Source organism: Sorex fumeus, unplaced genomic scaffold (assembly GCF_029834395.1).
Source record: "Sorex fumeus unplaced genomic scaffold, SorFum_2.1 ptg000100l, whole genome shotgun sequence".
In the NCBI taxonomy this organism is placed as follows: Eukaryota; Metazoa; Chordata; class Mammalia; order Eulipotyphla; family Soricidae; genus Sorex; species Sorex fumeus.
In genome coordinates this window covers 4781056-4806719 of record NW_026606157.1, presented here as the reverse complement: position 1 = coordinate 4806719, position 25664 = coordinate 4781056, and the positions used below count along the sequence as shown (strand labels likewise).

The window sequence follows — 25664 nt, the reverse complement described above, 5'->3', positions numbered from 1 at the left end:
AACAAAGAGCAATCCAGAGTAAAACTACCTAATGAAGAGTTCCAGAAAACCATTCTATCCCCAGCAGAAATCTGCAACAGAGACTTTTCTAAACCCAAGTTTACAAACCTGACTTCATGTGCCCACCTTGGATTTCTTGGACAACTACCCTAATCTTTGGAAGCATTTGTGATCATCAACAGCTTTTTGTGATCATCTGTAATTTCCCCCACATCAGGTGATATTCAGGATCTACTCCAGGGGCTATACTAAGAGTTGCGTCCAGTGATGCTGGGGTCTGGGAGAAGAATGGAAGAGACGGGAGTTGTATGGTGTCAAAGATCAAACCTAGGCCTCCTGCACGCAAAGCATGTGCCCAGCCCATTAAGCTCTCTCTCAGTATTCAGACTCTTTCCAATGGCACTGTTGTGTTTTAAAATTAAATTCTGGGGCTCGAGCTATAGTACAGCGGGTAAGATACGAGCCTTGCACGAGGCCCACCAGGTTCAATCATCAGCATCCCATATGGTCCATCATCAGGAGTAATTCCTGAGAGCAGAGGTGGAGTCAGCCCCGAGCACAGACAGGTGTGGCCCAAACCCCAACCGCCCACGATCAAAAAATAATATAAAATAAACATAAAATAAATTTGCATTTAAAATCTTTTTTTTCCCTTTATTGCTTTTTTGCTTTTTGGGTCACACCTGGCAATGCACAGGGGTTACTCCTGGCTCTGCACTCAGGAATTACTCCTGGCAGTGCTCAGGGGACCCTATGGGATGCTGGGAATCGAACCCAGGTTGGCCGCGTGCAAGGCAAATGCCCTACCTGTTGTACAATTGCTCCAGCCCTGCATTTAAAATCTTTAGAAGGCAAACATCTGGCAACAAAATTGTTTTACATGTTGACAAATGAAACCAAAAGGGAGACAGGAAGAGCCTGTCAGGGCAAGGCACGTTCTAAACTAGGTTTGGCAAAGTTCAGTATTCCTGGGTTTAAGCACCATCCTCTGTGGCCTGTTTCTCAGCCTACTGGCCAAGTTTCCTTCCTATGGCATCTCTGTCTCACCACACTCTTCTAGTCTCTTGGACCCCATTTCCACAGTTTTCATCCACGGTCCCTTGGAGCATCCTGAGAGCCCTCCAGGGGGACATCCTGAGCCTGGGTATCCTGACACCAGGATACGCCAAATTATGTTAAGTACTCAGCTTGTTTGCTGTCTTGCCAAAATTAAGGAGAAAAAATGTTTCTGATCGAAGCAATAGTATAGCAGGGAGGGCACTTGCCTTGCACTTGTCCAGCCTGGATTCAATCCCCGGCATCCCAAATGGTGTCCTCTGCACTGCCAAGAATAATGCCTGAGTGCAGAGCCAGGAGTAACCCTGAGCATCACTGGGTGTGACCCAAAATAGCCCCCTACCCCACCCTCCAAAATTAAGCTTCAGGTGATGACTGATGTGTCTTTGGGTAATTACATTATCATTATTGGTACCAACGGCAGCTTGGACCAAACTATTTTTCTTGCCCCAACGTCCACTACCCATTGCCCCCTGGGCTCTTGCTTGGGGAAAAGAAATAACTGTTTGGTGCTAACTGCTAATTAAACCAGAGAATTAAGGCCCAGTTTACCACTCTTTTTCTCTTTAGCCATAGTTAACAATTCACCACTTTTTAAAATATTTTTGTTTTATTTTGGGATCACACCGGGCAGAGCTCGGGGCTTACTCCTGGCTCGGTGATCAGATTCACTCCTGGAGGGGTTCAGGGGATCATATAGGGTACCAGGGATCAAACTCAAGGCAAGACCTAACCTCTGTACTATCTCTCCAACCCCCAGTTCAACACTGTGGTCTTGAAACCCTCCTAATGCATTATGACAGGTTTTTAAGAGTTGCATTTGACACATCTATTTTTCTTGGCTTCTAGATTTTTAGACTGTCTTTCACATGAGCCCTACTTTTATAACTCTATCCCTTTTCGTTGTTGTTTTTGTTTTATTCAGTCTCAGGAAGCAGTGCTCATGGCTTATTCCTGGCTCCGGATCTGTGCTCAGGAATCACTCCTGGTGGGAACCTGTGTGATGTCAGGGATTAAACCCGAATCAGCTGCATGCAAACACCTTAGCAGGCCCTGGGTCCCTTTAATTTACATAAAAATTCAATAAATTGGCCACTGGGTTTGATATGCCCTTACAAGTTGTCACAGCAGTTTTTATAACCTCCCAACCATGCTATGAGAAGTCAAGAAAACCATGGGAACTTTTGAGTCGCTGATAAAGGTATTTGCACACAGAACACTAGATCTTCCAAGTCAGCATTCTTAGGAATTGAACGATTAATCCAACGTTTGGATAAACCTCTCTGAAAAGTATATGAAGCAAAAGGAGAAGCTTAAATAAAAGCATGATAATAAGCATGATAATAAAAGCATGAGAATGACATCACTGCCCATTTGTTCAACCCCTTTTAAATGTACACCCAAAGAGAACTCCAATGTAAAGATGGACTTGGGATGGATCACTGAAGGTTCCAGATGGTTGCCGGGTTCCAACTGCTGAAGGGAGTTCACGGTGGTGAGAACTACACAAGTTGGTGGGTTTCTGGAAACTCTGTGCCTCCTGTTTGATCTTGCTGTGACCTAAGTTGTGCCACAAAATAAATCAGTTTTAAAAATATAATGAGTTGGGGCTGGAGAGATAGCACAGCGGGTAGGGCATCTGCCTTGCACGCGTCCGACCCGGGTTCGACTCCCAGCATTCCATATGGTCCCCTGAGCACCGCCAAGAGTGATTCCTGAGTGCAGAGCCAGGAGTAACCCCTGTGCATCGCCGGGTGTGACCCAAAAAGCAAATAAATAAATAAATAAAAATATAATGGGAGCCAGAGAGCTATTGAGCAGGTAGGGGCGGTGGGGTCTTATCTGGAGGTACCCAGGGCATACTCCTGGCTCTGTGCTCAGGGATCATTCCTGGCACTCCAGCTGTTAAATAGCTTCAACATCTGGGTCTCTAATATTTGACTATAATTTCCTTAGCGCTTAAAACTCTGCCAAACACCTCATCTGTTTTCAGATATGGTTCAAATACAATTTCTACTGTGTCGGCGAAGCTTGATGTTCTTCTGGATAAAAACTTGCACAGTCAATCTTGGTTGGGAGGATGGACAGAAGTCCACTCACGGAGATCAGAAATTCAGAGGAAAAGCATCTCTGCTGAGGGAGAAATGACTTTAGGGCAGAACGTGGGAAAAATGTTTCCTGAAATACACAAGACAAGGATGGAGTCCTTTTGGCTTGTAACTGAAGTTGTGGGAGTGAAAGAGATCATTGAGAAGACATGTTGGTTATGCCAAGAAGAGGGTCCAGGATGGAGCCATAAAGAACATCAGTCCATGGGCCAGGCCGGGGCGAGCACCCCACCCACTGCACAGTCTCTCGCCCTGCCCTGGCCCATGGATTGGTGCTCTTTATGAAGTGCTGGCCTTGCACTGACCTGAGTTCAATCCCGGGGCACCCCACATGGTCCCCAATCCTTCCAGGAGCAAGCCTGAGCAACTCTGAGTATGGACCAGCAACGAAAACCGCAGATGGCCACGTTGCTCAGTGGGTGGAGCACATGCTTTCCGGCAGGACGCCAGTGTTCAAGCCCCCTAAACACCACCAGGGGCAACTCCTGAGCTCAGAGTTGAGAGTTACCCCTAGAAACTACGAGGAGTGGCTCTCAAACTGACAAAATATAATCATTTACATTACCAATCGGTAGGAGCTGGAGCGATAGCACAGAGGGTAGGGCGTTTGCCTTACAAGCGGCCAACATGGCCGACCCGAGTTCGATTCCTCCACCCCTCTCGGAGAGCCCGGCAAGCTACCGAGAGTATTCGATATGCCAGACACAGTAACAACAGTCTCCAATGGAGACGTTACTGGGCCCGCTCGAGCAAATCGACGATCAACGGGAGGGCCTTTACCTTTACCTTTTAGAGGATAAAGACAAATCCACAAAGGGAAAAATGGTATAAAGATCTGTAGAATGTGGGATAGGTGAGTTAGAAAAAAATAACAGAAGTGGGCAGTGCCTTATGTTTTTAAAAATTAAATTTTAAAAATAGTAATAGAAGTGGATGCCAGAGACATATCGGGTTTAAGGTTTACACACCACAGCCAGTCCTGACTTGATACCTGGCACTTCATAGGGTCCCCCTGAACACCGCTAGTCATGATCCCTGAGCAGAGACAGGGTAAGCCCTGAGAATGGCTGGATAAAGCCCGTCCCCCACACCCTCCAAAAAATAACAAAAAAAACCTTTTAAGATATTTCAATACTGGGGCTGGAGCCATTGCACAGTGGGTAGGGCGTTTGCCTTGCACGTGGCTGACCCGGGTTCGATTCCCAGCATCCCACATGGTCCCCAAAGCACCGCCAGGAGTAATTCCTGAGTGCAGAGCCAGAAGTAACCCCTGAAGATCACTGGGAATAACCCAAAAATAAAAAAATAAATCTTTTCTTTAAAAAAAAATTTCACAATGATAAATTGAACATAATGTTCTGTTTATTTGTTCTTTTTTAGAACTTTAGGTTTTGTGCCTGCATTGCTTAAAACAGGGAGTTCATAGCCTATATTTATAGCATCATTTCATCACCAATTTCAAGGGCAGAACAAGAAATGTCATGGTGTAACATAATCTCTCAAAATTGCTTTCCAATTACACAATTAAATCACACTTCACACCAAAGATTGATCATTTGTCCTTTATATGTTCAAAGAACAATGTCTTGGATAAACAATTTATTTTCATATTACTAGTTAATACTGCTAGCACTGTGTGTATCAGAGTAATGTTCTTCGCAGCACCGTTCACAATCGCCAGAATCCGGAAACAACCTGAGTGTCTAAGAACAGATAACTGGTAAAGAAACTATGGTACATTTACACATTAAAATACTATGCAGCTGGGGCTAGAGTGATAGCACAGCGGGTAGGGCATTTGCCTTGCACACGGCCAACCCGGGTTTGATTCCCAGCGTCCCATATGGTCTCCTGAGCACCGCCAGGAGTAATACCCGAGTGCATGAACCAGGAGTAACCCCTGTGCATCACCGGGTGTGACCCAAAAAGCAAAAAAAACAAAAAACAAAAAACTATGCAGCTGTTAGGAAAAAGAAATCATGAAATTTGCTTAAAATTTGATGGACATGGAGCATATCATGCTGAGTGAAATGAGTTGGAAGAACAGACATAGAATGACTGCACTCAGATGTGGGATATATATAATATACACAGTATGAGACCAAATATCCAAGGACAGTAGAAAAGTGGGCCGGAAGGATTGATTTATGGTTGGAAACCTGTCTCAAGGGCTGGGCGAGAGGACAGTTGGGATAGAGAAGGGACCACTATGACAATGGTGGGTGGAAGTGATCGCTCTGGATGGGAGATGTGTTGAAAGTGAAGGATCAAACATGATGGCCTCTCAGTATCTGTATTGCAAACCACAATGCCCAAAAGGAGAGCGACAAAGAGAGAGACAGACAGAGACAGGGACAGAGAGACAGAGAGAAGAAAATTGTCTGCTACAGAGGCAGATTGGAGTGGGGTGGGGATTGTGGAAGGGATACTTGGGACACTGGCGGAGGGATGGGTGTCGGAACATTGTATTATCTGAAACCCCATCATGAACAGCTTTGTAACTGTATCTTACAGTGATTCAATTTAAATTAAAAAAAAAAAAACAAAAAAAAAAACATGGGCCAGAGAGTGTAAGGAGTTAAGGTGCTTGCTTTGTACCTGGCTGACTCCTGTTCTATCACCAGCACTGCTCTGGTTTCCTAAGCGCCAGCACTGGAGAGAGAGCCAGGAATAAACTATGAGCGACACAAGGTGTGGGCCTACACTCACAATTTAAAAAATAAAAACAAAAATCTCGTAAATTCATTCAAAAGAAAATGAATAAAAGGACAATTATGTTATTATTATTTTATAGTCAATTTCACAAAAAAAATAGTACATATTTCCAAGGTCATTTTTAAATAATGTTTGACGTGTAGTTCTCTGAAGCTTCCTGCCCGGTACCATCGTTTCCTCTTGACTGTTTCCTCCAAAGCAGCTGCACCTGCCCGGCCTCCAGACTCCCCGGACACCAGGACGGCTCGGCACGCTCCACCCTCCAACCCCGCCAGCTCCCCCGGCCCGGCTGCATCTTATGGCTCCAGCAGTGGCGCAGAACTGAACCTGGCTTCCCACCCTGTCCAGAGCAGGCCAAGCCCAGCAGGGCGTCCCTGCCACGGTTCTACTTCCACTCGGTCTGGTTCTACCTCAAGGAAAACACAAACCGTCGGAAACACGAGGACAAGACCGGAGCCACCAGGAGCGGTGAAGTCTCAGCCCGGGAATCGGGACCCCAGACACCAACACCATGACTGCGACTGGGCAACCGGGAACCCATGGGCACGGGGGTGTGGGGGGGAGGGGGGAAGGAAGAGAGTCGGGAGAGCAAAGCTGAGAGCCAGAGCACAGCTCGGAGAAATGAATGCGATGGGGATGCTGGGAGCCCCCGACACACCAAGAGCCAAAGCCAAGAGCCAGCAAGTACAGGCCAAGACTGGCATGGACAGGCAGACCAAGACTGGCATGGACAGCTAGACCAGACTGGGATGGACAGATGGACCAGACTGCCATGGACAGATGGACCAGACTGCCATGGGCAGATGGGCCAGACTGGCATGTGGGCAGATGGGCCAGGATGGCACAGACAGACAAGCCAAGAACATGAACCACTTCCCAGGGGCCGCGGAGTGGAGACGGGAGGTTCCGACCAGCAGAGAGAAGGGAACAGAAAAACACAGGTGGCAAGAAAGCGTTTTCCAGATCGTGTGACCCAGCAGAGTCCGTGGCAGGAAGCATGGAGAGGGGCTGGAGGCAAGGTAGGATGCTGGTTACAGCCAAGGTCACACAGGTCACGCTCAGCAGGAAGTCCGCTGGCCCTGCAGGTGCCGGTCGAGCTGGGCTCGATCCCAGGCACTGAAAAACACAGAGCAAAGCGTGTCGCCTGGTCCGCAGAGGAGCAAAGTGGAGCAAAGACATCAAAAGCGGGGACGGGACACAAGCGGGAAATCAGGACCCTGAAAAAAATCTCCCTTCTGAACACAAGGAGAAACAGAGGTGTTCCTCAAACAAAAATCAGAGGCTGGGGATGGAGGACAGGGTTGCTGCCAGCAGATCAGCTTCGCAGTGAAGCTGGAGAAGTCTCTAGCAGGAGCGGAGGTCAGGGGCAGAGCCATAACACAGCGGGGAGGGCATCTGCCTTGCACACAGACGACCGGGACCGGGTTCCATCCCCGGCACCCCAGATGGTACCTGGGCACCGCCAGGACTAATTCCCAAGTGCAGAGCCAGGAGGAATCCTTGAGCATCATGGATGTGGCCCCAAATCAAAACAAAGATGGGATGTCTCATATCAACGCTGAAGAATGGGCTTCAGAGGGGCTAGGGAGAGAGCTCAAAGGTCTGAGGGGCGTGCCTTGCACATACACGGCCCTGAGCACCATCCCTCACACCACAAGGCACCCTGAGCACCACCAAGTAGAGCCAGGAGCACGACTTGGAAGCCCCCGCCCCCCCCCCCCCCGTTTCTATAAGAAAAAGCATTAGAAAAGGAAATGCAGCACTGTCCTCCAGCTGTTCATCGATTTGCTCGAGCAGGCACCAGTAACGTCTCCATTCTGAGACTTGTTACTGTTTTTGGCATATTGGATACCCCACGGGGAGCTTGCCAGGCTCTGCCGAGCGGGCGGGATACTCTTGGGAGCTTGCTGGGCTCTCTGAGAGGGCTGGAGGAATCGAACCTGGGTCAGCTGCTTGCAAGGCAAACACCCTACCCTCTGTGCTATCACTCCAGCCCAGAAAAACAAATACAGAGGTCAAATACTGCCAATGTTTTCATTCCGTGCTTACTTGGCTGTTCCTCCTAAGTGAAAAATCATCCCAATTTCTAGGCAATTTGGGGACTGGGGCAATAGCACAGCAGGTAGGGCATTTGCCTTGTACCTGGCCGACTCGGGTTCGATTCCCAGCATCCCATAAGGTCCCCCTAGCACCGCCAGGAGTAATTCCTGAGTGCAGAGCCAGGAGTAACCCCTGTGCATCATCAGGTGTGACCCAAAAAAAAAAAAATTTTTTTTTCCTAGGCAATTGAGTTACACAAACAAGATGGGAAACAGCTTGGGAGCAAATGAGCAAAAGCTTGTATTTTTTTTTTCCAAAGATGCTTGTTCTTTTAACACAGTTTACAAAAGATGTTTAACAAGCCACTTATCAAAAGGCATAGTGGTAAGATCACTGGGGTTAGAATCGGGCTGAACTGGTTCAAACTCCAGGCTCAGCAACCTCCTGGCCGACAGTCCAGTCCTGGGGGGGCATTACCTGAGTAACTCAGCTGACCTGTAAAACAAAAATAGTAAAAACCCATGTTTCAGACGTCAACGCGGAGGGTGAAAGGTGAAGGGTCTGCCACATCCCGCCCCCAGCCCGCCATGCGGCTCCTTGGGAAGGCACTGACCAGGTTGGTTTGAACTCTGCGACTTTTCTGTCCCATGGAGCTGCTTCACGCACGCCAGTGACCAACGTGTGTGGCCAAATTTCTAGCCAAGTGTTCCGCTTCGCACAGTTTCAAACCAGCTGCACCTTCCTTTCCAGTGTCTGCTGTTAGCTTTGAAAAAGGTTTTGGGGGGTCCGGAGCGATAGCACAGCGGGTAGGGCGTTTGCCTTCCAGGAGACCGACCCGGGTTCGATTCCCAGCATCCGATATGGTCCCTCGAGCACCACCAGGTGTAATTCCTGAGTGCAGAGCCAGGAGTAACCCCTGAGCATAGCCGGGTGTGACCCAAAAAGCTAAAAATAAAATAAGTTTTTTTAAAAAAATAAAATTAAGAGGTCTTGGGAGCCCGAGCGATCATACATCTGCAGAGGTGCTTCCTTGCACCTTGCTAGTTTGATCCCCGGCTCCCGTACGGTACCTGAAGCCTGCCAGGAGTGACCTCTGGGTGCAGGAGCCAAAAGGAAGCCCTGAGCACTGTCAGGTGGGGCCTCCAAACTCAAAATTAATTTTAAAAATTGTTTGGGCTGGAGCACGAGTATAGCAGATAGGGTGCATGCCTTGCATGCGGAAGACCCGGTTTGATCCCTGGACCCCACGTGGTCCCCCAAGCCTGCCAGGAGTGACCCCTGAGCACAGAGCCAGGATTAAGCCCTGAGCACCACTGGATGTTGGCCCCAAACGAAACAAGACAAGATCTAACCCTACGAGGAAACTTTTTGAAAGCTGTGCAGACTAGTTTTTAAGGAGGTACAATCTAAACAGGCAGTTTCCTACCTCGAAAGCGGCTTTCAAAGAACCTCTGCCTCAGTTGGCCCGAGGCACATTGCAGGGTATGACCAAAGCTGCTGACACTGACACCTCTCACACCTGCTATCGCTCTTCTTCGCTCATTATTGTTCCTGGCAACTAAATTCCAACAATTTGGAGACCAGAGAGAGTACAGTGGGTAGAGCACTGGCCTGGCAGGATGCCGACCCGGGTTCAATCAATCCCCAGCACCCCATATGGTTCCCAGGTAGCTGCCAGGAGTGACCCCTGAGCACTGAGTGGTAAGTCCTGAGCACTTCAGGGTGTGCTCCCATCCCCCACATGCCAATCATCTGCTATTTACTAAAAATGTCCCTCGAGTGTCCGGTTCGTGGCCAGCTTTCGCGAGATGCTGGAATCCCGAGTAGCCCTCTATGCCAAACCTGCCCTCTGCCACTGAACGTGCACAAAGAATCCTGTCATTTCACGGGGACTAAAGTTTTTTTTTTAAATACTAATAAAAGTCAAATTAAAAACCATCCCGTGCACACTGCTTCCCAGTCTGGGACAGGCTCAAGTGGGTCCGTGAGAAAGGTCGGATCGTTCTCAGCAAAGTAGCACTTTCTGCTTCCGAGCAGGCTGACCAGGGTGGGCCTGTCCACTTTGAAAGGACACGCCCCAGAGGCCAGAGCCATAGCACAGCGGGTAGGGAGCTCGCCTCGCACTCGGCCAACCTGGGTTCGATCCCTGGCACCCCTTATGGCCTCCAGAGCACCACCAGCTGATCCCTGCTCAGAGTGTGTGTGGAAAGAGAGAAACAGAGAGAGAGACAGAGAGAGAACCTGCCACCACAGAAGCCAGAGCATTAGTGAGAGCTTTCGCCTCAGAACAGAGACCCCTTTTCCCCAGGAGCAGAACGATTTTTCAAAGCTTTGACAGTGAACTCCTGGGCAACTTCTTAAAGTCATGATTGGTCCTCCCAGCAGAGCAGAGCTGGCCCTTCCCTGATGTCTGGTGTCTGAGACCGGGAGACCCAGACCAAGCACTGGCCCCCTGGACCTCTCCCCTGGGACACATCGCTATCCTTCCCTCCCTCCTCCACACCAGGGCCTGCTGGCTCGGGGGGTTCTGCAGGACAGCCTGTCCTGAGGTTCTCAAGCCTTCCAGCATGCCCCGTACGGCCCAGAACCCCACCCCAGCTCTAGCAGGGGGAACAGCTCACTAACGCCGCCCTCTGGCCAATATTCACTTTGGCCTTTGCACATGGAGTTCAAAAGCCACTTCCTCTACAGTATGGCTCAACAAGCCAAGGTCTTCCCAGACCTTTCCAGAACCAAATGTACTTAACCTGTCTCTTACATCAGACACCACTGGACGGAGCCAGTTTCACAGGCTCTGCGAGGCCCAAGAGGCCCAAGGAGCTGTCTGGGAACGAAGTGGCACCCCTGACACTTGTGTGATGCTCACATGTGGGCAGCTGCAGGCAGCAATGCCAACGGCTGCACATCCCATCACTAGGTTGGTCCAGATGGCGCCACAGGGCAGAGAAGATGCAGCTGCCTCTGCCCCTCAGACACACTCAACCATCCTCCTCTCCCCCGCCGCCCCAACTCGGCACCCAGCTGGCCGCTCAACGTGGCCACTGCTGAACCCCCAGCATCGCTAGCAGCTCCTGCATTTGGGCAGATGTCGGCCAATTCTGCTTTCCATTCTGCCTTATTCTACCTGTAGGTAGGCCAACAGTTCGCTTCGTGACATTCCGAGTAGAACGCCAACAAATCTCCTTAGATGGGAATACTTGGCGCTAACACCTACAGCGATGCAAAGAAACTTGTAGAAAGTCACACTACGTGAAGGCTATTTTAAAAAATAATACTGAGAATGCCCAAAGAGAGTAGAAACGAGGGCCAGGGAAAATGGTCCATTGCAGGAAGCTTGTCATATGTCATGGGACATGAGGCAGAGAAGGGACCACTATGAAATGATCCCTCTGGAGAGGAACTGGGTGCTGATAGGTCAAGTGATGACTACAGGGTGACCTTGCAGTGACAGCTCCGCAAACCACAGTGCCTAAAGGGACAGAGGGAGAAGACAAGTCAGCCACAGAGGCAGGCTTTGGGTGGGGGAGGGGGAGGTCAAGTGGGGGAGGAGGTGGGAGAGAAACTGGGGGCACCGGTGGTAGGAAATACACACTGGTGAAGGGTCGGGTGTTGGAGAATTGTATGACTGAAACCCAATCATGAACCAATCATGTGACTGCGTATCTCACAGAGATTCAATTAAACAATTTTAAGTTATCTGACTTAAAACTAGATCTGAATCGTTAAGTTATGATTAAGCAGTTTAACCTCACTTTTAAAAATGAAATCAAGGGACCGGAGGAGCGATAGCACAGCGGGTAGGGCGTTTGCCTTGCACGCGGCTGACCTGGGTTCGATTCCCAGCATCCCATATGGTCTCCCGAGCACCGCCAGGAGTAATTCCTGAGTGCAGAGCCAGGAGTTACCTCTGTGCATCGCCAGGTGTGACCCAAAAAGCAAAAACAAAATTAAAAAATAAAAATGGACTCAATGTCTTTGGTAAAGCCCCATTCTACTCCAGAACTGTTTTGAGTCCATTTTAAAATACAATTTGAAGTTAGCAGAATTTGAGCGATTATTCCCAGTGTCTAAATTAACTTGGCAGAGCCTGGCCAATTTTGCTATGAATACCTTTTAGTATTATGTCTGGAGACCATAATAAGCTTTTCTGCCTCTCTCCAATATTTAAACATTAGGTAAGCAGACATGTAAATATTTACAGTATTTATTGATCTACTTCAAAAACACTCAGCTGCAGGGCCAGAGCGACAGTGTGGGGGTAAGATACATGTCCGCATACGGCCTACCCAGGTTCCATCCTGGGCCTCCAATGTGGTCCCCTGAGCACCACCAGGAGTGATTGATGCCTGAGTGTAGAGCCAGAGTAACCTCCAGGCATCACGGGTTATGACCCCCACAAGACAAATAAGAAACAAACATCACACACACACACACACACACACACACACACACACAGACACACACACACAGACACAGACACACACACACACACACACGCGCGCGCGCACACACACACACACACACACACAGCAAAACCACCATGCTGGAATCAGTTAAGGGATTCCAGCGAGAAAGCTTAGAAAACAAACCAAGGGCAGGAAAGAGAGTACAGAGGATAAGGCGCTTGCCCGGCGTGCTTTATGGGGTTGATCCCCAGCATGCCCCAGGCCTGCAAGGAGTGACAGTTCTGAGCTAGGAGTAAGCCCTGAGCACAGCTGGGTGTGGCCCAAAAAACGGGGGAGGGGGGAAAATGCAAACCAATCAACAGGAAGAACATAGACCCTCCACTAGCTGGGCTGAGGCAAGGCCCAAGAGGCTTCCTTACAGGTGCAGGAAATGCTCTGTTCCGCTGCCACGCACACAGGGACTCAGGGCGGGCACACACCTCCCGAGTGGCAGACCCAGCCCCAGATTCCGCGTCCTGTTTGACCACATGTGCAGTGATTAAAACTCAAGTTCACTGCTCAGGTAAACGGAATCAAGACAAATACGTACGGTGATCTAGCGTAATTAGTTTTGTAACTACACATGAACAATCAGAATCAAGGAACTTAGGTGGGGTTTCTTCCAACAGTAAGACACAGGAATGAATGGGAAGAGATCCTGTGGCCAAACCGAATCACGGAACTCTTCTGGGCAGGTTCCGAGTAAACTCACAAGTCTTTTTTTGTTTTGGGGGTCACAACCGGAGATGCTCAGATACTCCTGGCTCTGCACTCAGGAATCACTCTTGGAAGGCTCGAGGGACCATATGGGGTACTGAGGACCACATCCAGGTTGGCCACATGCAAGGCAAGCACCCTACCCTCCTCTGTACTATCACTCTGGCCCCTAAACTCAAGTTTTTCTAGGTTAACAATAGATCAGCTTTACCAGTGATAAAGTAGCCACAGAGCTTGAACATAACTTTCTTACCCTAGAAGATATTTTTCACTAGAATTGAGAATTTAAAACTTAAAAATATATATATAATTATTAACCTCTTTGGACACCTTTTATGAATTAAAATATCCGCAACCTTTACATATTTCTGAGAAGGGGGAAAGGCACGTGCGTTTATGCTGAGCCACCCTAACAAGATGATCTCTTCCAACGAAACCTCTGAACAGACACAACTTACAAACTCTGTACATCAGTCGTTTTCAGGAAACCACAGGAGAGAAATCTTGCCAAGCAACCTCTCAAGAATGCTGCTCAAAAGGTGCCACGCCGCCGGAGCCGGCAGGTCACCCCGGACCCCCCCCCCCCCGGGGCGGGAGCATCAGCAGCCTGGTGGTGCTTTCAAGTTCATTGATACCCCAAAACTGCCGCTGTCTCTGGCTGGAACACACAACTTGGGATCACGTTTCCCGAGACTAAATGGCCAACATTTAGGTATGTGGGAGCCACACCCACTAACCACCTCCGGCTCAGCTACACAAGCTCACTTATGGCCTTACCCGTAAGTAAATCTCAAGTAAGTAAAGACCCGTAAGTAAATCTCAAGAGGTCAAAGATGCAGTTAATCTCGAACTCTCACAAGGCTGAACACTGTCAAAACACACACACTGTTCTCCCGGTGTTCATTGATTTGCTCGAGCGGGCCCAGTAATGTCTCCATTGTGAGACTTGTTGTTACTGTGCTTGACATATCCAACACGTCACGGGTAGCTTGCCAGGCATTGCCATGCGGGCGAGATACTCTTGGTAGCTTGCTGGGCTCTTCGAAAGGGGCAGAGGAATCGAAACCGGCTTGGCCGGGCTGGCGAGAGTACCTGCCAAACAGGCAGGCTGGGAGGTGGGTGGGTGGGGGGGCGCAAGTGTTGGGAGATGGTGGGAGGGAGACCGGGAATATTGGTGAAGGTAAGTAGCCACTGGTGGAGTGACGGGTGTTAGATCATTGTGTGACTAAAACCCAATCAACAGCTCTGTATTGGTCTGTCTCACTTATATTCAATGAAAAAAAATTTTTTTAAGGATACTAGATGGGAAATCTGTCCACACCCTATTATCACCCAACATGGAATGCTTGAATGACTCACGACACATCACCAGAATAGGGCCATTACAATCCCTCTAAGGGTGTCCTGAGCAGTCCCAGTCCCAGAACCAGGTGTACAGGGATATTTTTCATAACGAAAGGACCCACTAAAGCAAGCTGGGGATTGGGGGACAAAGTACAGGAGTTGGGGCGCTTGCCTGGTCTATGGCTGGCCTCATTTCATTCCTGGCACCACATATAGTCGAATATAACCCAGCCCAGCTCCCTCAAAGAGATCTGCAAAAAGGTGAACAGCCAAAGTTGAAAGTGGCTTTAGTACAGAGGTGGGGTGTGACAACACTTTGTGGCTCTGAGGGTCACTCCCAGTGGTGTGTAGACTTTCAAGTGTCGATGGAACAAAAAGCACACGCTCCAGTCACCTGACTAGCCCTCGGCCCAGACTTCTTGTTTTTAAACTATCAGCTCCTCTGGTCCAGTCATTGTGCTTAAGAAATGGGGGGGTGGGGGGGACACACACACCTCTGTAGAAGGGCACTTGTCTCCCCTGGCTACTGCCCTCCCCTCATCAGAGTGGGCATTTCTAAAGGGAAAAGCCACCCCCAACCCCAACCATCTAAGATACTGAGGAAGCAACCAAATGCAAATGAATCTGGTGCAACTTTAATAGGAATCGGTGGGCAACATGTAAACTTTGCTTGCACAAAAGTATTGAAGAGGAAAAAGGGTCCTTGGAAGATGATTCTCTGGAACCGAAACTTAACACGAAAGAAATCAAAGTACTGACTAATTCCTTCAAAATCCTGTCACTAAAAATGTCCCTCACTACTGGGGCTCACTTATGCCTCAGTTGTGCTAAGGTCCTAGGTTTGAACCCGTCTCCAAAATCCCCACCAAAATGAGAGAAGATACTCATTCTAACTGTGGCTGAGGTCTTGTTAAAAAATAAATAATTTGGCTCTACGATAACACGACAGAATTATTTCAATGATTAGAAATGATTACAACTGAGTGTAAAACTGGCATGAATAATCCTTTACAGTGAGAATGTTCAGATGAGCATCAGTATGATTCACTATATAGATCATGTGAAAAGTTGTTACAGAAACTAAGTCAGGGACACTCTGCTCTTCAAAGGCCTCTCACGCATCCATCAAACACTGCCCAGGGTAACCTGCACCCTGGGTTGTGCTAAGGTAAAAACACTGAAAGCAATTTTATAGTGGCATGATAACGTATGCACATTTGAGCTCTCACTATGAAACACGCATTAAGCAAGAACACTGACCAAGATGGAGTCTGAAATTCCTGAAACCCACTTGTAAGTTCACTAGAAACATACAAACTGAGTAGTGTTTAAGTTCTTTAAAAAAATAATAAAGTTCATTATGTATTTACATTACGTAGTTACTATTAGAAATAATCAAAAACACAATTTTTAAAAAGCAACACCAGTCTAAAAAGTTGAAGATTATTTTTATAAAAGTTTATAGTGTTGGAACTGCAAAATATTTCCCGACACTTCACATACTGAAATTTTTAGGGGCTGGAACAATAGTACGGGGGGGGGGGGACTGCTTTGTACACGGCTGCCCAGGTTCAATCCCCAGCATCCCATTGGTCCCCCAAGCACCGCCAGGAGTAGCTCCTGAGTGCAGAGTCAGGAATAACCCAAGCACCTGTGGGTGTGACACAAAGAACCAAAAATTAATTGGCTGAATCCTGGCTGGAGCAATAGTATAGCAGGTAGGACTTTTGCTTTCCATGTGGCCAACCCAGGTTCAATTCCCAGCATCCCACCAGGAGTGACCCCTGAGCACAGAGCTAGGAGTAAGCCCCTGAGCACTGCCAGGTGTGGCGTGCATGCATGCTCGCACACACGCACTCTCTCTCTCTCTCTCTCTCTCTCTCTCTCACACACACACACACACACACACACACACACACACATCTCCTGCAGATCAATATAAAAGTTCTCAATGAAGTCACCCCCAATATATGTAGCATCACTCCCCACAAATCCCAAAACATTCACAAGGTGATCTATAACTAGTCTGTGTATCAGCATCTACAGACTTTTCGTGCGGACAAGCTACCTAAAAATCTGCTCACCCTTTTATGGAGTACTTATGCAAAAGTAATTTTAAAACTTTTTAATAAAGTTCTAACCGGACCAGGGAGCTAGTACAGCAGGAAAGGCAGTTGTCTGCCACAGAGTCCATGTGGATTCAATGCTGCCCTGTTACAGACCACCAGAGAGCAGGAGGAGCAGTGCCCAGGGGCGGGGGGCTCACTTCGCCCACCCCAAAGGAAACTTTGAAAAGCTCTAACTACGTGGCAATCTTCCATCCAACAGCTATTCTTACTACTTCAATATACGCCCCTGTTGTTATAATTCATTCAAACTTTCAACACTTTCATTAATCAATTATTAGAAAAATAAATCGTAAACAAAGATGTTTATACAGAATGGTAACAAATTCTAACCTTTTAGAAGAACTTCCATACTTAAAATATTGTTTATTAAAGTGTGTAAGGGACAGTTTACAGCCACGGGTTTACCGACATGATTATCAATGCTTTTAGTGAGAGCAGAACAAATTAAAGGCACTGAGAGACCAGCTATCATCCATCTCCTCGCCATCTCCTTTCATCTGAAATTCAAAAGTAACGCGTTATCTACTTTAGGAAGATTTATATGTTTATTAGAAAAATAAACAACTTTAAATTCTACACTATTTTCTACTTCCAAGATTTAGATACAGCATCTGTGCCTGATGGTTTAAACATGATCTGATTTACAAAATCTCATTTCATCCTAGTTAGCAAAACAAAATACAAAACATAAATGGTAAAATGTCAGTAACTGTTAAGAAACTCAGTGTAAGAGTTTGGAGGAAAAAAAATACAACACCATTTACTGTAGATACCTAATACGGCAATATTTACTGTCAAGTGTATAAAATCGCTGTTCACTGCAATTTAATGTACTGGCTTATTACCAAAACCAATAATATTGTATTAAAATACAATCTGTGTGGTCTAAAGTTTGTTTCCCCCCAATTTTGTGAATCAGCCAAAGAACGGCCCATCTCCCTTCAAAGGTCAAGACAGTAAACGTTTCAGGCAGGAGGGAAGGGATGGGCCTCCCTCCGGCTGCAAACCCCGGCTGGAGACTCGAAGGAGGCAGCAGACTGTCTCGGTGCCCAATCAGGGACAGAGCAACAGTGACGGACAGACGCCCCGAAAGAGGACTCGACTCGGACAGCGTTCCTGAGGGGCTGGAGGGCAGTGCGGCTCGGTGCCTGTGCGCCTCGCCAGCAGGGAGCCCAGAGTCTCAGAGCCTTGGGGACCTGCCCATGCCACCAAGTCAACTCTCCCCCAGTCATAGAATGCGCGTGGGCACGCAATCTAGGTCAATTCCGAAGCTATCTCGTTTCGTATTCTTTTCGGTATTCTTTACGAGAAGAACAGATCCAAGTCAGATATGCTGGCAAGGACAAGTGGCTGAGTGTTCAGAATTTTGTTCTACAACCATGAAAACTTGGTCTCGGTAACTGAGTATTTTTACACAATTAAAATCACGTCATCCCTGTGCTCCTAAGAAAACATAATTGAACTGTTACAATTTTGAAGCTAAGTGTGATTTGCTTTTGTTTTATTAGAAAAAATACTCAGGCAAGGTCTACAATCATCGGTCAATTAAGAATGACTTACAAGAACATGAGGCAACAAAAAAAAATACAGGTACAAACTATGTCTCCGAAACACCTCTATTTGGCAAGTTTATAACAAATCAAAAAATGTAAAGAACAAAAGAGATTGCAGATTACTTCGAAGATACAGAATAAAGCAATGATGAAGTGCTTAAGCAAAAGAAAACCAAAAACGGGTAAGAAAACACACCTTTTTTTAAAAAATAAAGTCACATTTGCTACAGATCATCTGAATAATACCCTTATTAAACAACCATTCCAGAACGTCTTATAGTAGCTGTGCTCCTATTGGCACTTCGTTTAGTTTTATATGACTCATTTAATGTATATAGCTCTTCACCCCCATTGTCAATGAATAAAAAGTCTCCCATAATTTTTTTTCAAAGTAAATGACAAATGGTTATGCATCATGGAACCTCTCCCATTTTGGAACCAAAGGCTAAATTTCTCTAATTTTTGTCTATTATTTTCTTAAAAAATTTAGTGTAAAAACTGCTGGTTTTCTATCACTGTAGTAAAGTGAAAACTCCTCAATCAGGAGTATTTTCTGCAGTTTGACTGCAAATAACCACATACTTTACAATATGTACTTCCAACAGTAAGGAAATCATTTCACGGTTACTGTCAGAAATGAGTGCCATAATTCTATTATGGGTATAGGTCCTCCCCTAAAAGACTTTCTGGAAGGATGTTCAATGTGTTTTGTTCTTACAGATATTAACAGTAGTACATAGTCCCTTAAGTCTGCAAAAGACATTTATTGTTAAGAAGGTGCTTTATTAACAATTCCTCTGGCAGCACTAGTGAATTACAATATCCTTCAATATTATTTCTACCCATAATATATACATTTAACTTTCATGCCTCTAGAAAAACATCTACAGTACATTTCATAATATAAAAATATATTACAAATCTGCTGAATTATTTACAAGCAATGTTCTATTATCTCTATGCAACATTTGTTTGATACAATACTAACAAGTTACACATATTTCCATTTCTGTAAGTTAAAAAAAATCCATATGGCTCCTTGCTTACCAAGCAAGAAAGTGATTTTATTTTTCCTTTCAAAACCAACTTTGGTGCATAAAGGATTCAGTTTGAAGATACTTAAAAAAAAAATACAACTTTTCTTACATTAAGAAAAAAATAACTCAAAAACCAAACGCTTTCCTCAGGAAAAAAAAAAATTAGAGTCTTATAGAGGATAAAAAAGAAAACAGGAGGATTATTCAAATGATTTGAAATAGGTTTTTCAAAAACCGTTACCAAGTGAGTTCTCTAGGTCAATATTAACATACTGTACTCCATGAGAAAGCCTAGTCCTGCCAAGGAGCACCAGGCGAGCTGCAACACTCTTTAACAGAAATGCTCAGCCCTAATTCGAGAGACGGATTTTTAGTTGATTGCAAATGCCGTTCACTGTTTGCTTAAATACAAATTGAACACTTTTCTTATCAGAGTTCTGCAAAAGAACACAAATGGCAACCAATCACATCTATTTATCATAATCGAAAGGGACACTACCTCGTGATATTCGTCACTGTCTAAGTAGCCCCTACCAGACACGGTCACGACCAGGCGCCTCCCAGTGCTCTGGGGTCTTACGGGCGCGGGTCGGAGCGGTTTCCTTTCCGATTTCAGAGACTGCAAGGACTACGGGGAAGCAGCGAGCATGCAAAGCCTTTCCAGGGCTGTTCCACTAAGTTGCCAGAAGAGTGTTTGCTCCGTCTCCCACAGCACCATGCCGTGAACATGTGGATCTACAGTAATATATTAATATATTCCACACAAGAGCCTCCTTCATTCACAGAATGTTTCCCTAAGCATAAATAGTACTCTACAGACTGCACTGAGACAAAGGAAGGGTCGGCGCTAACGTGCAGCTTGGACTAGACCCACTGTCAGTGACTAAGACTGCAGGTTCCCCGCTTGTTTGCTTTGAATGTATTTATTTAGTTTTTACCTCTTCAACCTCTTCTGCGGCATTGTTCTAGAAAGAGAGAAAAAGGAGCACTTTTATTCAACTGAGCACAGCAAGAGACATTAAAACTCTAAGATACAGGAAACGTGATCATCAGGATTGATTTTGAAGCATTCGGCTCGGGGGGTACAAACAGAGTCACACAACGGAGCTCTCCGATGAATCTTTCGGCATGGCCTCTTGGTGGACCCCTTTCCTTTAATGTTACTCTTATTTTATTAGCATTTAAAAAATGCATTATGGAGGCACCTCAGCTGCGTTTCGGGAACCCAATGTCCCAGCGCCCACACGTCCCTCGGTGTTGCCGCCTTCCCCCTGACTACATCTCTCATGAAATTCTACGTCTGGGGCCTGGGGCGGAAGACAGTGCAGGGTAGGGCATTGCCTTGAATGCGGCCACCCCGGGTTTGATCGCCAGCATCAATAAGGTCCCCAGAGCACTGCCAGGAGTGCAGAGCCAGGAGGAACCCCTGAGCATCACAGGGTGTGACCCAAAGTCAAAAAGGGAAAAAAATGAAAGAAAAAAGAAATTCTGTGTCTGTGTAACGATAGGTCTCAATGCGGGACAAACTCAAGCACTAACAAATGTCCAAAGGCAACAGAAGCCATTTACGGTTCTATACACCATGGTGCCCCATTTCTGAGGCCACAGGGATAGTACAGGGGGTTAAGGAGCTTGCCTCAAACATGGCCAACCTCAGGTGGTCCCCACCCAAGCCCCGCCAAGAGTGAGCACAGAGCCAGAGCCCTAAGCCCCGAGTAACACCCAAGGGCGGCCCCAAAACCAATAAAAAAGAAAAGGTCTGTGCCTGACATACCCAGCTCAATCAACAAGTTCTTCAAAACTAATGCTATCTAGGGTTGGAGCAATAGTACAGCACGGTAGAGCGTTTGCCTTGCATGCGGCCGACCTGGGTTCGATTCCTCTGCCCCTCTCGGAGAGCCCGGCAAAGTACCGAAGAGTATCCCACCCACACGGCAGAGTCCGACAAGCTCCCCGTGGCGTACTCGATATGCCAAAAACAGTAACAAGTCTCACAATAGAGATGTTACTAGTGCCCACTCGAGAAAATCGATGAGCAGCAGGAGGACAGTGCTACACTGCAATGCTAAGGAAGTATGTTCTCTTTAGTCTCATTCTGAAGTTGAATTTTTGGAAATGTCATGACTTCAAGGTAACAACAGCATATGAAGTTAGAATAACTCCCCCCATTTATTTCATAGTTTCCCAAAGCTCACACGCTGCTAACATGATAATAAAACGGTGGGTTAGGTTTTTTACTTTTTAACTCTTTTGTTTGTTTCTGAGTCACGCCTGACGATGCACAGGGATTACTCCTGGGCTCTGCACTCAGGAATTGCCCCTGGCGGTGCTCTGGGGACCCTACGGGATGCTGGGAATCGATCCCGAGTTGGTTGCGTGCAAGGCAAATGACCTACCCGCTGTGCTATTTGCTCCAGCCCCCACCCTACAACTCTTTAGGACAGGCTGCATTTGTGAAGAAACAGAGGCATCAAAATTTAGAGGAGAAAAATGTTCAGACGAGCGGCTGGAGAGACCGGACCGGGTTTAAGAGAATGCCATGCATGCAGCCAGCCACTGTGCAATACCCAACACATACGGTCCCCTGAACACCGGAAGTGAGCCCTGGGCAGTGTCAGGAAGCCCAAGCATAGCCCACCCCCACCCCCCAAAAAAGACCCTTTGGGAACATGCACTTCAATTTTCATGCACTTGGGGGCATAGATTCTAAGCCTGAATGAAATTTCATTAAGATATTTTAACCAAAGTATTGAAGCCACTTCCCTCATAGCTCCAGAACAGCAAATACGAGGCCCGAGCAACGGAGCAAGGGCTGACCTCGTGCTCTGCACCCCAAGGCCCTGGTTCGGTCTTGGGCAGAGTACTCCCTAGAGCACCGCTGGGAACCGCTGGGCCACAGAACACTGCCAGGGGGGCCTGCCCGCCCCCTTAAAGAGAGAGGGGGCGGGAGGAGCACAGCAGGTATCAGCAAGGCCGGCAGGGAGGAAGGAGAAGGGTGCAGGGCAGAGACTCAAAAGCGAGCCTTCAGAGAGAGAAAAGAAAATGCCCTGCCACAGAGGCAGAGTGGAATGGAGGGGATCGGGGGTAGGAGGGATACTGGGGCCCGTGGTGGTAGAAAACGGGCACTGGTGGAGGGATGGGTACTTGATCACTGTATAACTGAAACCCAAGCACAAAAACTGATAAATCTACAACTGCACCTCACGGTGTTTCACTAATAAAAATTTTAAAAAGAGGGGGAAAAAAGTGAGCCTTCTCTGCTCAGCAGAGCCGTTCCTAAGAGCAGGGCGGTGCTCGAGTCTCCAGCTTCCCAACGCGGCTTGGGACTCCTCCTCTGCGGCTTTGTTTTTTGCAGAGAAATGGAAACTGACTTCCCCTTACTTAAGGTAGCGGGTGTCCCTCAGCTTTCTTTAAGGTCGCTTCACTATTCGACATCCAGCTGATTTTTTGACACTACCTTATTCTACCCACCGCCCCAAACTGTATTTAGCACCTTCACCAAAGACAAGTTCAAAGAAACATTTTGCGAGGAGCTAAGGGAAAACTCGAAGATCCTCAAGTGCTCCCCCACTGGCAGTCTGCTGAAACTCCACTCCCGTTAGGGTCTGAGAACAACTCAGGGGTCGAAGCGACAGTCCAGCAGGTAGGGCCCTTGCTCGCTACGCAGCTGACCTGTGTTCAATCCCCGGCATCCCGTGTGGTCCCCGATGAGCATCGCTGGGTGCGCCTCCCCCCTCCCACCCCCTCAAGGGCAATGTCCCACAATACACTTTCCAAAAAGTTTTGGGACAACCAGGACCTTAACATTTGACAGTGGACAGCTGAAATTCTCATTTGGGATTGTCAATTACTTGTCACCATATTCTTATCCAACCTATTCCGTGTGGAAATTACACACGGATTTTTCTTTAAGATGCAGAGCTGGGGCTGGAGAGATAGCACAGCGGGTAGGGCGTTTGCCTTGCACGCGGCCGACCCGGGTTCAATTCCCAGCATCCCATATGGCCCCCTGAGCACCGCCAGGAGTAACTCCTGAGTGCAGAGCCAAGAGTAACCCCTGTGTATAGCCGGGTGTGACCCCAAAAGCAAAAAAAAAAAAAAAAAAAAAACAGAAAACAAACAAAAATAACCTTAAAATGCAGAGCTTCCCTTCTCGCAGAGCACCTTTCAGCTTTCAGAACACACGCTGGTCTTGCACGGGCCCGGGACCCTGATCAGGAGAGCGGGTCTCTCTGGCCACCCTCGCCCACCCCAATTAAAACTTCTAGGCATGGATCTCTCGAGCCCAGCCAGAGCGAGAATCATCAGGAATGTGGACTCTCTGAGTGAGCTCTGAAAATACAGCAGCATGATTCAAGCTGCTCTGTGAGAGGTTTGGAAAAAGTTCAAGTTTAGCAACGCACCATTCAGGGCACTCGGGGTGTCTACATGCGAGACAGCCCCAGGCCCACAGAGCCCTGTGTTTTATACAACAGGGTCAACGCACTTAAGCAGAAGGCACTGGTTTCCTTTTATTTAAAAAAAAAAAAAAACTATTTTAGATCAGCTTTTGTTTACAGCTGTTTCCAACGCTATGAAGTGTGGGAACTCCCCGTGTATGATGCTCCCCACCTGCCCAGAGCACTCCCCACAGTTGCCTCACCCAAGAAACCCTCAACCCTCTGGGAGCCACTGCACTTCCAGTCGGAGAGGTATTTTTGTTGTACTTAAAAGACTTTTTTTTTAAAGCTTGGGAGGTGCCTCACCGCCCAAGTAACTACATATTATAACCCAAGTTAACAGTTATAAACGTGAAACTAAACTGAACATCTAAACTTCTTTCTGAAGTCCATTTATAAATCTCTCTGGCAAGTTCCAAATTAGAATTTGATACAAAACAAATTTTAACTGGACATCATGAAATCTGGGGAGACTAAAATTCAACAAGCATGAGATTACCTGTATATGTTTGGGTCCAAAAGCAAGGCAGTATCTTTGGGGAGCTTTGATAAATGAACTACTTTCGTTTTTAATTGGTGTCGTTCACTTTCATTCACCCACACATCAGGCAAACTGCGAATCAAAGAAACAAATCATCAACAATACTTCGGCATGCTCTGAGCGTCCCCCTTCCTACCCGCCCGACCCTGGGTGCACACGGACCAGCTCCCCGGAACAGCTGCGAAGGTGGCCCAGCGGCAACTTCTGTCTACTAGGACATGAGGTCCCAGCCGAGAAACAGCAAAGGGGATTTTGAGCATGGGGAAAAAAATTTTTCTCCATCGGAGGCACTGAGGATTGAACCCCAGGACGTCACAGGTCCTAGGCAAATCCCAGCCAGTCAAGCACAAATTTAGAAATGAATTACAAAATTATGGCAGCAAATCATATTGACTTAAAAAAAAGAAAATACACAAATTAGAACACACAAAGTATCTTTTTGCTTCTGACTCGACAGAAATCAAAGACACGGAAAACTGAAAAAGGGGGGGCAGAAAAGGCAGTTGGGGACTGACTGGGACAGGCCACAGCACCCTCCCTTCACCCCGAGACGCTCGTAAGAGGCATTTGGGAGGGCCTCCGGGCTCCTGAGCTCCCCAGGCAGGGAAGGGCAGAGCTGGGGTGCCAGCCTTTCCTCCTCCAGGCTCCGGAGGACCCCCCCACCCCCTGAACCCTGCCAGGGGGGATCCCTAAGCACTTCTGTGTTAGCGCCCCATAAGACTGAAAACAGACGACAGAGTAAAGCGTGTACTGTCAATGTTACGGACACTGATCAAGCCGAATATAAAAAGGGTTTTATCTGAACTTCCCAGGAGGATTAAATTTCTTTGAATTCAGGGATTCGATCACATGCTTTTTGTCTTCTCTAGCATAACAGCTGTGCCTGGGAGCTGACTCCTGAGTGCAGGGTCTGGAGCGAGCCCGAGACCAGCACTGAACGTGGCCAGAAAGGAGCAAGCAAAGGAGTAGGAAGAGATACACGTTTACCCGATCGGTAATGTCAAATCTCAGCATTAGACTGTGACAGAGGGCAGGGGACACAGCTCGGGGGGGCCGGACTGGACTGTGACAGACGCGGGAGACACAACACACAGTCCCAGGAGCCCTGAGCAAAGCGACCAACCCTTCCCGACGAGACTATTAATTAAGTACACGGTATTCCAAATACTTACATGTCTTCAGGCATCCAATGAAGCAAAAGTTTTATCTTTCCAGAATCCTCTTTTCTCTTAGCTATTACCTAGTAATGATACGGGGGGAATCATAAAGATGGTTTCTGAAACATCGTTTTGATACATTTGACCTATCACACACTCGAAGTGCTCGTTCCCTGAACCAGAATCACCCTCAGACTCCTCTACTTCAGTGTCACCTCTGAAGGTGTGTTTCACACAAGAGAAAGAGAAAAGGGGGGAAAGGAATGAACAGGCTCTGCATGGCCAAATACTAAACCTGTGTTATCTTTCTAACGGGCTGGCAATGCTTTTTTTTTCTTTTTTTGGGGGGGGGGGCTTTTTGGGTCACACCTGGAGATGCTCAG

At 47.3% G+C, this 25664-nt stretch overlaps 1 protein-coding gene across 2 annotated transcripts in view; it reads right to left on the bottom strand.

Moving 5' to 3' along the window:
* Window positions 1–16897: 16897 nt before the first annotated feature.
* AEBP2 (AE binding protein 2) overlaps window positions 16898–25664 on the bottom strand; it is a 58948-nt gene continuing 50181 nt past the window's right edge. Inside the window, exons 6-9 of one of the 2 annotated variants that reach the window (XM_056134588.1) lie at window positions 25297–25364; window positions 24083–24196; window positions 20083–20109; window positions 16898–17051 (exon numbers count right to left, since the gene is read on the bottom strand). In XM_056134588.1, coding sequence (XP_055990563.1) covers window positions 17048–17051; window positions 20083–20109; window positions 24083–24196; window positions 25297–25364 — 213 coding nt within the window. In that variant the 3' untranslated portion in view covers window positions 16898–17047. Of the gene's footprint in view, window positions 17052–18156; window positions 19582–20082; window positions 20110–24082; window positions 24197–25296; window positions 25365–25664 lie in introns of those variants that run through there. The other variant, XM_056134587.1, reaches the window with a different exon arrangement.